This window comes from Rhinopithecus bieti, unplaced genomic scaffold (genome assembly GCF_001698545.2).
Source record: "Rhinopithecus bieti isolate Rb0 unplaced genomic scaffold, ASM169854v2 scaffold_20101, whole genome shotgun sequence".
NCBI classification, from domain to species: domain Eukaryota; kingdom Metazoa; phylum Chordata; class Mammalia; order Primates; family Cercopithecidae; genus Rhinopithecus; species Rhinopithecus bieti.
In genome coordinates, this window is record NW_016810242.1 from 3,009,227 (window position 1) to 3,025,719 (window position 16,493).

A 16,493-nucleotide genomic window follows, 5' to 3' on the forward strand; every position below is an offset into this window, starting at 1 on the left:
CCAAGAGATTTTCACTTATGTTTTCTTTTAGAAGTTTTATGATTGTAGCTTTTACATATAAGTCTATGATCCAGAGTTCATCTGTGATTGCTTTAAATAAAAGATCTTAATTCAGAAGTTATTGGTGTTCTCTATATATATATTCTACACGTATATTAAATATATATATATATATTTTTTTTTTTTTTTTAAGAGACAAGGTATTGCTCTGTTGCTCAGGCTAGCATGCAGCGGTGCCATCATAGCTCACTGTAACCTTGAACTCCTGGGCTCAAGCAGTCCTCCTGCCTTAGCCTCCTAAAGTGCTGGGATTATGGGCATGAGCCATGGCACCCCGCCCGGTTTAAAATATTACAAGATTCCAATCAAAACTACAAACTTGCCCCAGCCAAACCACTTAACAGCCAGTCTGCCTGCCTTTGGAGAAGGAAGTATGGTAGACTACTTTCTTCCCTCATCTGCTTTTCCCCTCTAGCCTACTAACCATGTTTTTAGGTACCCTCCAGGTTTTGGGGAAGGAGAAGCAAAAAAAAAAAGATGAGAAAGAGGAGAAGAAAATCCTACTACTGCTATCTTAGCCTTCCGTAATGCTCTGAGCCTAACAGAAATTTAAAGCTGACTTTTCTCTCATGGGGTAATTTGGGGACTTTTTCAGAGATTTATCCCTGAGGAGCTCTCGCCTGTGGTTTTATTGACTTTGACAAATGCATTTCTCTTCAAAGTGCTCACTTGCGAATCCTTTCTAGCAAGGAGTTCTTGATGCTTTAGTTTCTTCATCACACAGTCTTATGGTCCACAGGAAACCTCCACAAATCTTTTGCCCTGACAATCTCTAGGAGTACAGGCTTATCCAAAAGCATGAATGTTCTTGCTCTGCCACCAACAGTTAGTTGGTCATTTCTCATCATCTGGATTTCCCAGATGGAATCAAACCCTGCCCTCTATGTATCTTTTACCCTTCTCCCTTGTAGGTAGCAGGAGGATGCGCCTCACAACTTCTTTCAAAAATTGTTTCTCACAAAATCTTTCCCATTCTCCATTCTCTGACCACTTTTTGTAGTCTTGACATAACTGAGAGGATCAAGGTAGTGGAACTGGTTCTAAAACATTTCCTTTGTAAATGCTGCAATTTGTCTGATACTTGACTTTGGTATACAGAATCTGTTTTATCTAGGTGTCTCAACTGAAACTTCAATTTTCATATCTCATTGCCTATGTATGTAATGCTTCTATAAATCTATAATCTTTAGCTACCTTTCAAAATGCAGCATGGCTCAGTCTTTCCCTCTCAATATTATGTCCTGTCACTCCTGCCAAAAGTCTTCTTTATAGTATTATACTTGCCATACTGCTTCTTATTTCTCTGCTTTTGATCTTACTGTCTCTTCTAACCCAAATGCCATTTCCTATTCCTATACCCTGTCCTTTGTCAAGTATACTTCTAGTTCATCCTCATGCAACAGTACCCAAGTCAGGAGTTACATGCTCCCTCCCTTCTTTTTAGTATTCTTCCCACATATCATCCTAGACTAAGTGCCTACGCCACCCCCCCCAACTACCTGTGGCCAACTCTGCATCCTTTATTCTAGGACTAACTGCTTCCTATTGAATTTACCTTTTCATATGTCTGCTTACTGCAGCAGATTGAAAGATCCTCCAGGATACAATCTTTGTATCCTCATCCCCTAGCACAATGGCTGTCCTATTGAGGAACTCAATACACATTTGTTAGCCTGAAACAGAAGAGAAGAATCAAAACTGACTTCCAGATAATAAAGAATTACAATCTTTTAAAATATGGTCTATGTGGATATGACAGCTTCTCAGAAATTACTGGACTCCAGGCCATTAATTAATCAATACAGGCTAGCTATCGATTATAGAGTTTCCTATTCCAGATTTACAGCCTTGGGCCAATTAAGGATCCCTTACTTTTATGAACTAAAACCCAATTGAAGTTTCTAATTGCATCATGATAGCATTTTAAATTCATTAGAATGCTTTATCTGAATAGAAAAAAATATTTCTACACATTTACTCCATCTTTGTATTCTTCCAGTAAAGAGTGTATTCAAGAATAGCTTTCCTGATCTCAACCAGATGAATAATTTACATAAAATGAACTAATGCATATCATATCACTGCAAGGAAGGTCTATGTCTATAATCATACTTCTTCACATTTGTATTGTACTGCAGTTTATGAAATAGATGTGAAATTATAGATTACTGCATTTGATTCTCACAATTGTGTGAGATTTAAGAAGAGAAATCATTATCCACATTGTCTACACATATCTTAAATGAGGTAACTAAGGTTCAGAAAGAATAAATTATTTACTGTATGTCACATAGCTAATAAGTGGTTTGAGCTGATGTGAATATGTAGGGCTTTTAGCTTCAGTTTGAGTGTTTTTTCTATTATACTCTTTGTTGTGTGTGTTGATAGGAATCCTAACTTGCTGACAAAATAAGAAAGAAGGGAAAAACAAAGGCAAAAAATTACACACACATACACGCGCACACACACACACACCCCTCTTATACCAGCAGAATACTGTACAGTAATAATTGAGTGAATTTATGATCATATTTTGCAATTTGGAAAATATAAAGCTGACTCCCTACTATACTCTTTTCATCTCTCCTCCTCTCCCAAAAAATCCAAATGGATTGAATGAAAACTTTAAAACTCTAAAAGAAAATATAGCTTATTTCTTATGATCTTAGAATTTAAAAACTCTTAGTCAATATAAACTGGGGGGAAATAATTATAAATATGACAGAAAAAGAACTAATTTACTTAATATACAAAGAGTGTTTACATATCAGTTAATTTTAACAATTAGGAAAATGGTTTAAGAACATGGAATAGCAGTTTATAATTCACAGAAAAGGGAACTGAGATTGCCAATAAACATGTACAAATGTCCTCAATCTCATAATTAAAGAAATGCACACTAAAGTCATAATCAAATACCATTTTTTACTAATTGTACAGGCAAGAAATTTTGAAGTTCAGCCACATCTCATGTTGAAGATAGCATGTAGAAACATGCACTGCTGATAGACACTTAAATTGATGTTGTCTTTATGGAGGGTAATTGAGCCATATCAGAAATTTAAATGCATATTTCCTTGGATCTAGCAATTTCACATCTGAGAATTCGAAGTATGAATATATGCACATGTGCATGAAGATAATATGTACTAAGATATTCTGAATTTTGTTGCTAATCACAAAAGAAGGAAACTTAGATGGTCACCAAGGACTGTAAATTATTACAAGTTCATGTAAAGGAATACTATGTGGTCATTACAAAGAGACAAACTATATGTTCCAATATGGATAGAAGTCCAAAATATTCTCTTAAAAACAGTATTGTACCATCCCACTTATGTAAATGAATATGTATATATAGATATATGTTTGTATTTAAATATATTTTAAATACATACAAATATATTGTTATATAAATATATGTAATATATATTACATACTTTTATATAATTATATACATTATATGGGTTATCCTTTGTATAAAATATTTCTGGGTTCACAAAAACTGTTAATGGCCTCCTTTCTATAGGAGTGTTTGGGAGGTACCCTTTTTTTATATTACATTCTATTCTTCTGAACTCCTGGAATTTTTTGTGCCAGAGTATTTATCACTTAGTTGTTTAAGGAGAAAATTAAAAGATGATTAATTTTTTTAAAACTGTTTCAAACCCATGTCTCCCTCTAGCTATTTTACTGTTGTCACCCCTTCACAATCAGACTTGTGGAGTTAATCTTCACTTCCTCATATTTCATTCATTTTCTCAACCCACTGAAATCTCATTTTTGTCCTCTTTTCTGAAACTGCTCTTGCCAGCGTCTCCAATTACCTCTAAATTCAATTCTCAAATTCAGTGGCCACCTTTCTTGAGACCCCTCTTTCCTGGCCTTCTGTGATACTTGAGTCATGTGGTTTTTCTTCTCTCTTAAATTCTTCAGTGTCTTTTGTCAGTTTTGTAGCTTTAAATGTTAACATGCCTCAGGTTATGTTTTTAGGTTATCTTCTCAATATGTATGTTCTCTTTCACGTTCACATCTACCCCCACAGGAACCTCAAACTCAACTTGTATAAAACTTGATTTTATTTGTACTGTCATCTCAACCAGCATTGCCTCCTCTTTCCTATCCCTGTGAAGGACATCACCATCTTTCACCCAGTGTTTCAAGCTGGAAATGAGCAGTTGTCCTGGACTATACCCTCTCCCCAGTTCCTCCAGCATTCCAGTCATCAAAGCCTATTTACCTCTTAAATCTCTCTCTGTGCCATCTACTTCGTCCCCATATCTGTTAGTCTAATTCATTATCTTTACTTAGATTACTACCATAATCAATGAACTGGTTTCCAGGTCTTTCATTTCTTTTCTCTCCACTCTCTGTGTACTCCTTTCTTTCTCCACTCCTTAGCCAAGGTAGTTTTACTGAGACACACATCTTACCATGTAATTCCCCCTCTACCACCTAAAGCCTTCCGATGTACATCTACTGGTATTGTGATCAAATTTAAATACCCACACATGACTACAAGTCTATAATCTCTCTCAAACCTCATTATTCACCAGGCCTCACCCACTTCAACACCCCAGCCTCTTCTCCTTCTAACTTCCATACTATAGTAGAACCACACTGCTGAATTTCTTTCACTGTCTGAACACCACAGCCTTGCATACTCTCATACAGGCCTTTTCACATGCTATGCGTTGTCTCTAGATCTCCACACCTGCATATAATGAAATTCATCCCATCCCCGTGAAGATGTTTACAACTTTATGTTACTGTTTTCTCCAAGAAGTCTTCTCTGAACCACCCCCACCTTAAAATCCTCTACTTAGTGCTCAGAGAGCCTTTTTTGGCATCCTTTTTCATAAGTCTTGTCACATTGTATTATAATGGATTGTTAACTCACTAGATTATAAATTGTGTGTGAGTACACAGACCATGCTTTAAGTCTTCACCTTTGTATTCCTTGCATCTACCTCTAGTATAGTGCCTGACCCATAATGCACACCACTTAATTATTGGTTAGATTGATGGATTCTTACATATATTCATGTATTCAACCAAATGAGAAACTAATGGGAAAGCAAGTCAGTTATGAGAATTATTAAAAAGTCAATGTTGCCAAGCATGTTGGCTCACACCTGTAATCCCAGCACTTTGGAAGACTGAGGCAGGTGGATCACCTGAGGTCAGGAGTTCGAGACCAGCCTGGCCAACATGGTAAAACCCCGTCTCTGCTAAAAATACAAAAGTTAGCTGGGAGAGGTGGTGCACGTCTGTAATCCCAACTACTTGCGAAGTTGAGGCACGAAGATCACTTGAACCCAGGAGGCGGAAGTTGCAGTGAGCTGAGATTGCACCACTGTACTCTAGCCTGGGCGACAAGAGTGAGACTGTGTCTCAAAAAAAAAAATGTTATTGAACTTCACCAGTTTTTTTCCTCTCTTATCCTTCTTCTACCCATTACTTTTATGGCAATTATGAGACTAAAAGTCTGGCAACTGAAATCAGAAATAAGGAAATAAAAGCTGTAGTCTGTCCACTGTTACTGGTATGTTACTTGAGTTGGATTACAAGTTTGGTTTGGTTTGGTTTGGTTTAGTTTCTGTTTTTTAAAATTCAATATAGTTGTGTTTATATTGAATTTGTTTAATAGGTACTAGTAGATTATATTACATTTGCAATTTAAGGACAAAAAGATATGTTATAACATGGTACAGTTTCTGTAAAGGAATTATTCCCTAGTGTCTATCATCTTGGAGGCAAGTTGGATTTTCTACTCCCTAGAACATAATGTTTATAATCTAGTCTTCCTTCTGCATCCACCTTCACTGTATGTCTACATGTATATGTACCAAGCACAAAGTAGGTAAGGATATTTTTGTCTATACTGATAAATTTCTTTACCATGAGTTTCTCATTCTGAGTGACAACTCAGGCTGACATCCTTCATCATTACCAGCTGGTCCCATTAGACCATCCTGTCTAGAGGTTGAGAGCAGGGAGAAGTAGGACTTATATGTTATGTTTCCATAAATAGCTTTCTAGTGTGAATGGTGTGGTGTGTATTTTAAGCTAACATAAAATCAGTGAGTAATATAAGCAGTAGAGACTACTGGCTTTAACTACAGCAGGTAAACCAGTTCAGCCGGTGCTGTCAGGATCCTCAGGGTGAACAAGTCTTTGCACATAAGTAGAGCTCTGGTGAATGAGTTCTAATTTCTTTTTTTTTTTAATCCAGGGAGGGAAACCTTTACAATTATAATACAAGAAAGGATCTGCACTTTCAAATGGCAAACATCAGTTGAATATTTTCACAAAATACTTAATTGGAAAATAATAAAATCCAGGGAGCAAGTAAAGCTACATTTTCCCAAAGTGAAAGCTCAAATTCAATTTTAAAAAACTGATTAGACACTATATAAACTTGCTGGTAGAGTATTAGGATACCCAATTTTGTTAATTACTACCTAGGACATTTTCAAACAAGGTGAGTGCCTTAGAAATGCAAACTGGTAAATACAACAGTATGTTGCTGCACCCAGCTTACTGGCTGAGCTGTCTCATCAGGAATTCACTGAAGCATTCTGGAATCATAACTGCCAAGCCAAGCAGAAACTCACCTGCGCTGGAGTCCAGGATTTTATGTGGCAATAAGCATTTTTAATTAAAAGTTTCCCAATTCCTAAATTTGGAACTAAATCTGTAAACATGTGGCAGATTGAGCTAGCACCACCAAGCCTCATTGGAGCTGTGGGGAAATGTGACATTTTGAAAAATTGGCCGGTGAAGCTGAGAAAATCCAGCTGTGTTTTACTTAAAATTGCACCAATCAGTGTTATTTTATTCCCTTTTTCTTCACCAGTGTATCTGCTGTTATGTGTATGTTGGCTCCCCATCTCCCAGCCCTTCACTTTTATCTTTTAAGACTGATTTCATATAGTGGTGAGGATTCAAGCAATATAATACTCATTCACTTTAGTGAGTAATAGAAAGCCTCACCTGCCTTGTAGTTTATTTCTTAAATAAGTCAGAAGCAGCAGGTGATTTTCATCAGCAAAGCAATTAGATTTTGACCATTACCTATCACATTGCTAGAGGTCTTGAAGTTTACACACAAATCAAGATTGTCTGCTCACCTTAAGATAAGAATATAAAGAATATGGTGTTCCTTAATTAGAAGTAAAACTGCCTCTGGGAAGCAGTTTTTTTAAATTTAAATCAATACATGAATTATTCTTACATGGTGTTTGGGATGATGAGGCAGTATGGAAAATAGTCAGGGAGAGAACCTGACCCGTAGTCAAGGGATTCACAAAGTCCACTTTCAAGGATGGGTTAGATTTTTTGATGAAGGCCATTGTCAGATTGGACTGGGAATCGTTCTTTTAAACTCATTATTCTCCCAAGAAATCCACATTCTGCTTTCCATTAGAGGAGTAAACTCTGGTGCCACACAGGACTACTAAAACTCTGTAGTTAGTAGATCTAAGAAAAATCAATTCAGGAGGAGGTAAACTTGAATTAGAAGAAACTTGGGGTTACTAATGCTATTATATCGAAATATTTGTACAAATAATGCCTCCCCTGTCCCAAGCCATTCCCAGGCTATTTGATCTTCCTGTTTACTATGCTTCTCTGGGAATTACTTCTGTCTTTTCGGAGACACTTTCTTCCCAATACAGGGAGGGCTTGCTTATTTATTCAGTAATAATGTTGAACATATTAGTGACTTTGGTTTTCAATTCAGTACACACACGTAAAAATGCTAAAAAATATGAGGTTCTGAACTATGTATTAATTGAAATTTTGGTAACTAGGAGGAGTTTGGAGTTACAGTTCCAACTGGCTTAGTTTTAAATCCTCTTATGGTGGCCGGGCGCGGTGGCTCAAGCCTGTAATCCCAGCACTTTGGGAGGCCGAGACGGGCGGATCACAAGGTCAGGAGATCGAGACCATCCTGGCTAACCCGATGAAACCCCGTCTCTACTAAAAAATATAAAAAACTAGCCGGGCGAGGTGGCGGGCGCCTGTAGTCCCAGCTACTCGGGAGGCTGAGGCAGGAGAATGGCGTAAACCCAGGAGGCGGAGCTTGCAGTGAGCTGAGATCCGGCCACTGCACTCCAGCCTGGGCGACAGAGCGAGACTCCGTCTCAAAAAAAAAAAAAGAAAAAAGAAAAAAAAAAATCCTCTTATGGCTACATTTGAAGTTAGACCTGAGTATCAAAATGAAACTTGTTCAGCACTGGAAATGCAGTGGAAAAAAAATAGTTTTCACCATCTTTCTCTAAAAGAAAAAAAAATATGTAACCCAGGTAAGTTTCAGTAAAATAATACCTAGAAACGTTAAACCATAGTAGGCACTGTAAAGGAAACAGAACACATGTGAGAGAAAGCTTTGTACTTGCAAGATGAGATATAGGAAATAGCTTCTGGTAGAGGTGTGGGAATAGGATATGAAGCAAGCTAGTTTCTCAAGTTAGTTCCTAGTAGAGGTTTTACTTTTTATTTTTTATTTATTTTGTATTTTTGGTAGAGATGGAGTTTCACCTTGTTGCCCAGGCTGATCTTGAATTCCTAAGCTCAAGTGGTCTGCCCACCTCAGCCTCCCAAAGTGCTGGGATTACAGGCGTGAGCCACCTAGTAGAAGTTTTAATAAGAGATTATCTTCCACTCCCAGAGTTGGCCTCGCCTCTTTTCTATTGCCTTTTACTGTGAACTTGTTCATAGAAATGGATAGAAGCCTCACCATTCCTTCCTTTCTGTCTTAAAGTAATCAACTTTGCCATGTTTGCAGAGCATGCCCCTTGCGTTATTCAACATAGCTTCTCCTTGGTGCCTTCCAGCTCTAGTCTCCTTATAGGTGTAGCACCATGGCAACAGGCCCAGCCTAGAGCCCAGGTGCCTTGTTTGTTACCTGAGGGGCTAGGTGCAGCCTGAAGGAATATTACCTATCCTACAAATTGGATAGATGGAGTCTTGATCTGTTGTTTGTGTTTCTCTTCTGCTTCTATGGAAGGCTTGAAATAACACCTGGAAAACATTTATTCAAAGATGTTATCAGTAACCAAAGGCAACAAAGAAGCCATCTTCTATTTGTTCTCGTCTTCTAAACAGAGAGTTGTTTTCTGACATATAGCTCAGAAAGTGACTTGCTATACTGGGACATGTGGCATCGCTATGATTTGGGGTTGCACTGCCAGGTGGCTCTACCATTGCTTCATGTAGGTAGACATTTATTTTGTTTGAAATAAAATTAATTTATGCTTTAGAAATTTTTCCTAGAGAATTTAAAATATAAAAGTAAGCCTTTGTCATACCTCCTTCTGTTTTAAACATGCCTTAATCTTTCCTGTTGAGATGCTCACCCCAGAGCATGAGAGGATTTTTCCTTCCAGCAACTCCTCCTGAGAAAAATGGGCTAGAATTGTTGTTTTGTTTAAGAAAGATTACAGTGTCCAGTTTCCTGAATCAGGCTTCCCATGTAGCATATTGGGAAAGATTATATGATAATTAAAGTATAATCTTTCTAACATTTAATTATTTATAGTTGAGGTACTATAGTTGCAGTACATAACATGTCATTGTCTTATACATAGAACAAAGGGAAATAAATATGGAGCTTACATTGTAATTTTTTTGTTTTTTTATTTTTAAATATTTTAATTTTTTGTTCTTGACCAATATCAGAAAAATAAACATTGTCATTTTAAGATACAAAACATCAGGTAGCATTCGTCCCTTTTGCGCATACTTTGTACTATCCACAAGAAATATAAATGTTGACTTTTTTACTTTAAAAATTACTAAATATCAGAACATGTTTTGCAGCCTAAACTTTAAATGGTGGCTTATTTTTGTGTGTGTGTGGAAAGAAGAAGAACTAAAATCCTTGTAAGCATAAGATTTTCTTATTTTATGAAATTTGATTAAAGAATGTTAGAATAAAGGTAGAAAGGAGAAAGCAGCCTTAGTGCTAGTTTCTTATATCTTTTACTTTGTAATTTAACCGAAAGCTATTCTGACATTAAATATTTAAGTTCCTTTTAGTGTTGATGTGGTTATTTCAAGGAATTTAATGAAGCTGCTTATTTAATGTGTTTTATGAAAACAATTGTCTTTACACAAGGCATTTCCTTTTATCCTTATTACTAAGTACTTCTGCTTGAAATATATGTATGTAACTCTGGGTGTTTCCTGCAACAGATACTATAATTATTGAGTCAAACTGCATGGCCATCCAGTTTGGCATTCAAGAATATTGTACTTCATATGTTTGACTCCTTTAATTCTTTCAAGAGGAAGGCAGTGAAGTACTGGCTCTTGTAGTGACAAGAGTCATGATTCCTAGCATTCTTCTTATAAACAACTAGGAAACAAAATCAGCCAGGATGACTGAACGGTGCTGACAAAGATCTCTCTTCTAGATGAGAGTTTGGGCCTTTTTTTCCATGATGGGAGGTTTCTTCAAGGCATTTTATTCTTTATTCATACTTATACAGTAAAGCATGTATAGAACCAAAAGCCTGCCAGAAAAGAATTCTATATTGAGATGGAAATCAGGACTTTTGAAAGACAAGGTCTTGTGCTAAAAAGCTTAGCTTTGACTCTGTGTGTGTGTGTGTGTGTGTGTGTGTGTGTGTGTGTGTGTGTGTTCTGCCAAAGTAGAAAGAAACAAAATGAAGATTCAGCCACTACTATTTTGTCAATGATATAAGAGGATAAAGCTATAACATGAAAAACAAAAAGAAATAATTTGTCTTTTGGCAATACCTTTGCATAAGAAAGAATATATTCGATAACCTTAAAAAGTGTATGTTTCGGCCGGGCGCGGTGGCTCAAGCCTGTAATCCCAGCACTTTGGGAGGCCGAGACGGGCTGATCACGAGGTGAGGAGATCGAGACCATCCTGGCTAACACGGTGAAGCCCCGTCTCTACTAAAAAATACAAAAAACTAGCCGGGCGAGGTGGCGGGCGCCTGTAGTTCCAGCTACTCGGGAGGCTGAGGCAGGAGAATGGGGTAAACCCGGGAGGCGGAGCTTGCAGTGAGCTGAGATCTGGCCACTGCACTCCAGCCTGGGCGACAGAGCGAGCCTCCGTCTCAAAAAAAAAAAAAAAAGAAAAAAAGAGTGTATGTCTCTCCATCTTCCAAAATAGGAATGAGAATAAAAAACAATGTCTGTAATGGGATTTGAAGCTCACTTAAGACTAGTAAAATTATAGTATATTTTTATGCCATATTGAAAAAAAGTGTATGTGTACTCACATAGTTTTATAGAGAGAATATATTTGCCACGTAAATATGATTACTATTATTGTTACTGTAGATTAACTATTAATTTGTTCCTCATTTATTTCTTCCCTTAGGCATTTGTACATTTATTGTTATCCTCCATTGCATTAGACCTTCATTTCCTTGCTGGCCAAGTTACACTACCTTAAATATCTTTTTCTACTTTTAGGTCTCGTGGGCTGCCTAAACTAAAAGAGTCACGTTCTCATGAATCCTTGCTGAGCCCATGCAGCGCAGTGGAATGTCTGGATCTTGGTAGAGGGGAACCTGTATCAGTGAAACCACTTCATAGTAGCATCCTTGGACAAGACTTCTGCTTTGAGGTAAAAATAAAGTGTAGAAAAAAGGAAGAATAGTTAAACAACAATTGGATTTTCTGTCTAGTAATTTTGCGATTTCATTACTGTACAGTTGATGATTTAATTAATTGGTTTTCAGTTGCTAGAAATTATCTACTTACAGAGAAAAAGTTAGAAATCTATTCATCTGATCACATTTGCAGCTAAAGTTATTGAAGATAGCTTTGCATTCCTTTTAGCTTTGTCTCCTTTCAGTAAAATTTGATTCTTAGCCGGGCGATGTGGCGGGCGCCTGTAGTCCCAGCTACGTGGGAGGCTGAGGCAGGAGAATGGCGTAAACCCGGGAGGCGGAGCTTGCAGTGAGCTGAGATCCGGCCACTGCACTCCAGCCTGGGCGACAGAGCGAGACTCCATCTCAAAAAAAAAAAAAAAAAAATTGATTCTTAGTACATTTTCATCAGAGGACAAGACTAACAATAACATTACATTAGTATATTAGTTTTTAGTATTGATAAGAATGACATTCATCATGTTATTTTTCTAACCACAGTATGAGTGGTTCAAGATCTGAGACCATGTTTTTTTTATTTATCCATCCATCCATCCATCCATCCATCCATCCTAATTCCAGGACATTTTGACCTAAATGTCTTATGTATTTTTGAAATCCCCTGTACCTAACCCAGACCCCAGCACATTGCAGGTGCCTGATTTTTGGGTAAACAAAATTGCCAACTATCATAAGGTAATTTCTCCCTTTCAAATATATACTACTGGCCAGTTACAAGTAAAATTCAAAAACTATATATACATATATTTATACATACATAGAATTATTAGGGCTGAGACTTGATTAATTAACAAGAGCTTACTAAGTGACTAGAGATGAGTCCTATACTAGATGTTGTAGAAGTCAAAAGATGTTTGGTTCCTCTTCTGATGGACCAGCACTGTCCAAAAGAAATATAGTACAAGCTGCATGCATATCCAAAATATTATCATTTCAACATGTTCACTATCAGAGAAATTGTTTCCTTTTTTTTAAAACTAAGTCTTCAAAATCTGATGTGTGTTTACACTTACAGCACATCTCAACTGGAATAGCCATGTGAGGCTAGTAGCTGCTGTATTGGGCAGAGCATATAATCTGATTGGATTTATTAGGTTGTGACAAGAGATTGAGTTAATAAGTGAGCAAACTTCAGCAATTTAGGCAGGACATTTATTGGTGTTCTTTTTTATAAAAATCAGTTGAACTTTCTCATGTTTGTGGAACTCGGTACGTTAGGCTGTATACCAAGCCCAGAGTTAGGTGCTAAGTATATAACAACATATTTCATTTTTAAAGGACTATGTTAATAGTGGTCAGGCTAACCTTATAAATGACTAGAAATCAACAGGCTGGTTGCCTAGTGGAGGAAAAATGGGTTCCAAAGATAGTAGTTCAATATTAGTAACTCTTTGATTTCATTTAGTACCCTTCTATGATATAGTGAAGACAGTCTCAAGAAATCTGATAAGCTGTTTCAGAAACTCTCATCCTTTATTACCTATTTTTTATTAACTAAAAGTTGAACATATTTATTTGCAGGTAATTTAAGGTATTGCCTAAAAGGCCTTTAATTTTGATTTTTCTGAACCATCGGCCAGTTTTAATTTCCTCGGCTGAATTTAAAATGGCCTTTGTTCTCATACCTGGAAATGGATGTGGATGCCACCTAAGCAAAAAGCAGATGTAGATGTAGATATAGGTATCAAAAAACTAGTAAAGATCATCTTAGTTTCTTATGGTATGATTTGGGTTCATAGCATATGTCTAACTCACAGCTCTGCATTTCTTTTGGTCTTGTCTACTTTCAATAAAATTGGACTCTTAGTACGAGACTAACAATAATACTAAATTAGTATATTAATTTTTTAGCATTGGTAAGGATGTCACTCATTATGTTATTTTTCTAACCACAGCATGAGTAGTTTGGGATCTGAGACCATGTTTTCTTTTTTTTTTTTTTTTTTTTTTTTTTTTTGAGACGGAGTCTTGCTCTGCCACCCAGGCTGGAGTGCAGTGACCGGATCTCAGCTCACTGCAAGCTCCGCCTCCCGGGTTTACGCCATTCTCCTGCCTCAGCCTCCCGAGTAGCTGGGACTACAGGCACCCGCCTCGTCGCCCGGCTAGTTTTTTGTATTTTAAGTAGAGACAGGGTTTCACCGTATTAGCCAGGATGGTCTCGATCTCCTGACCTTGTGATCCGCCCGTCTCAGCCTCCCAAAGTGCTGGGATTACAGGCTTGAGCCACCGCGCCCGGCCTGAGACCATGTTTTTCTTATCTATCCATCCATCCATCTATCCATCCTAATTCCAGGACATTTTGACTTTATCATTTAAGAGTTAGAAGTATGCTATAAACCCAAATGATAGAGCCCTGAAATCCAGTGTTTTCTTTTTCTTATGTCTAATTTTTATGTTGAAGGTTACCTACTTAAGTGGAAGTAAATGCTTCAGCTGTAACTCCGCTTCTGAGAGAGATAAGTGGATGGAAAACCTTCGCAGGACAGTTCAACCTAATAAGGTAATAGTAGCTTCAAGTATCAAAAAAATGTATAACTTTGTAAGCAGTTAGTTAATACAAGGTAAGTGTGGTAGTAATACCTTAATTTGTCTACAGCTTGAGAGTTTTAAAGCACATTTATGTGTTACGCCATTTGTAGTAAGCCATTATTGTATTGCTATAAAGAAATATCTGAGACTGAGTAATTTATCAAGAAAAGCAGTTTAATTGGCTCACAGTTCTGCCGGCTTTATAGGAAGCATGGTGCTGTTATCTGTTCAGCCTCTAGGAAGGCATCAGGAAGCTTACAGTCATGGCAGAAGGCAGACGAGGAGCAGGCATATCGCATGGTGAAAGCAAGAGCAAGGCGAGAGAGACAGTGTGTATGTGAGTGATTTGGGGGAAGGTGCCACACACTCTTAAACCACCGGATCTCACAGGAACTCAGTATCAGGAAGATGGCACCAAGCCATGAGGAAACTGCCCCTGTGATCCAAACACCTCCCACCAAGCCCCACCTCTAGCATTGGGGATTACAATTCAACATAAAATTTGGACAAGGACAAATATCCAAACTGTATTATCATTTTAAGCTAAAAATAGTCTTACTGCAGATATTATTGGCAAATATTATTGCCATGGTTCTACCAGCATGGATAAAAGGACTCTGAAAAGTTAGGTGAATTGGCCATGTCAGAAGCTAGTACGTGATAGAAGAGGGACTAGAATACGAGCTTCTTAACAATTTATCTCTTTTATTTGCAGAAATTAGGCTGGTTATATGAAAACTTACCATTACAAATGATATTTTCTTAACCCAAGTTAATTACATTACAAAATGATATTTTCTTAACCCAAGTAAATAAAATAGAATGAACTATATATAATAAACTAATATATATAATGAACTATATGTAATTCTTCAAGATTCTAATGCATTCTTGTTTAGAGCTTGCCGTTAACCTAAGCAATGAGATAGCAATCCCTTTCATTATTTGTTGACTCCCCTTAATAGAGTACCTAATGAATATTGCCAACTTAAGAAAAAAATATTTTTTTTCTGCAATGTCAGCTCTGAAATTCAACTTTGTTGCTTCTTTATAGGACAATTGCAGGCGAGCTGAAAATGTTCTTCGTTTATGGATCATTGAAGCCAAGGACCTTGCCCCTAAAAAGAAATATTTCTGCGAACTGTGCCTTGATGATACCCTCTTTGCTCGTACAACCAGCAAGACCAAAGCAGACAATATTTTCTGGGGCGAACATTTTGAATTCTTCAGCCTTCCACCTCTTCATAGTATCACAGTTCACATTTACAAGGATGTGGAAAAAAAGAAGAAAAAAGACAAGAATAATTATGTAGGGCTAGTCAACATCCCCACTGCCAGTGTGACTGGTCGCCAATTTGTAGAAAAGTGGTATCCAGTGAGTACACCTACACCCAACAAAGGAAAGACAGGAGGACCTTCTATTCGGATTAAATCACGTTTCCAAACTATCACCATTCTGCCTATGGAGCAATACAAAGAATTTGCAGAATTTGTCACCAGCAACTACACCATGCTGTGTTCTGTCCTTGAGCCAGTAATTAGTGTGAGAAATAAAGAGGAGTTGGCTTGTGCCTTAGTGCACATTCTTCAAAGTACTGGCAGAGCCAAGGTAAGTAAAAAAGGGGTATTGCAGTACCTGAAATCTCTTCCCTACCTTTCATAAACCAAAATAATAGATACTGTAGAAACCCAAATTAGAGAAATGTGCTTTACTACTGGTAAAAACAAGAAGAATTAAGAAGAAAACCTATTAGATCCAGAAAAGACGAAGATTAGAAAACTAAACAAGTAAAATGGAGAGACCAACAAATACTTAAAAGTCCATTTGCGTGAAACATAGATAACATAGCCAGCTCTTTCTTGTCTGACAAAATAAATGGTAGAATTGGCATGATAACCCTACAGCATGTTCAAGGTTCCTTACCTTTAATTTAGTTCTAGAGTGTTGTATGGTGGTTTTCTTCCTCACTGTATTTTGTTTAAGATTAACTGATGGCTCTATCCTCTAGGCACAGAAGGAGGTATTCCAGAAGCATATTGGGTATTAGCAAGAGTCTTTGTGGGATTAAAATCTATATTTAGAATAAAAATCCAAGGGATATTATACAATTGGTAGCTGTTTCATGATACACTTATCTTACTTCACGTTGAATAGAAGTAAAAACTCAGGAATTTTTTTTTTAAAGGGGAAATATGCTGGTTATAGGAAGAACAAAAATCAGTTGAGAGAGTCTTTGACCTATGAAG

General features: G+C 37.1%; 1 protein-coding gene across 6 annotated transcripts in view; it reads left to right on the top strand.

Annotated features, from left to right (window-relative positions):
- RASAL2 (RAS protein activator like 2) overlaps positions 1 to 16,493 on the top strand; it is a 405,409-nt gene that overhangs the window by 352,904 nt on the left and 36,012 nt on the right. For all 6 annotated transcript variants that reach the window (XM_017891678.1, XM_017891679.1, XM_017891680.1 and 3 more), the window contains 3 exons: positions 11,518 to 11,671; positions 14,119 to 14,217; positions 15,301 to 15,855. In XM_017891678.1, coding sequence (XP_017747167.1) covers positions 11,518 to 11,671; positions 14,119 to 14,217; positions 15,301 to 15,855 — 808 coding nt within the window. The remainder of the gene's footprint in view (positions 1 to 11,517; positions 11,672 to 14,118; positions 14,218 to 15,300; positions 15,856 to 16,493) is intronic.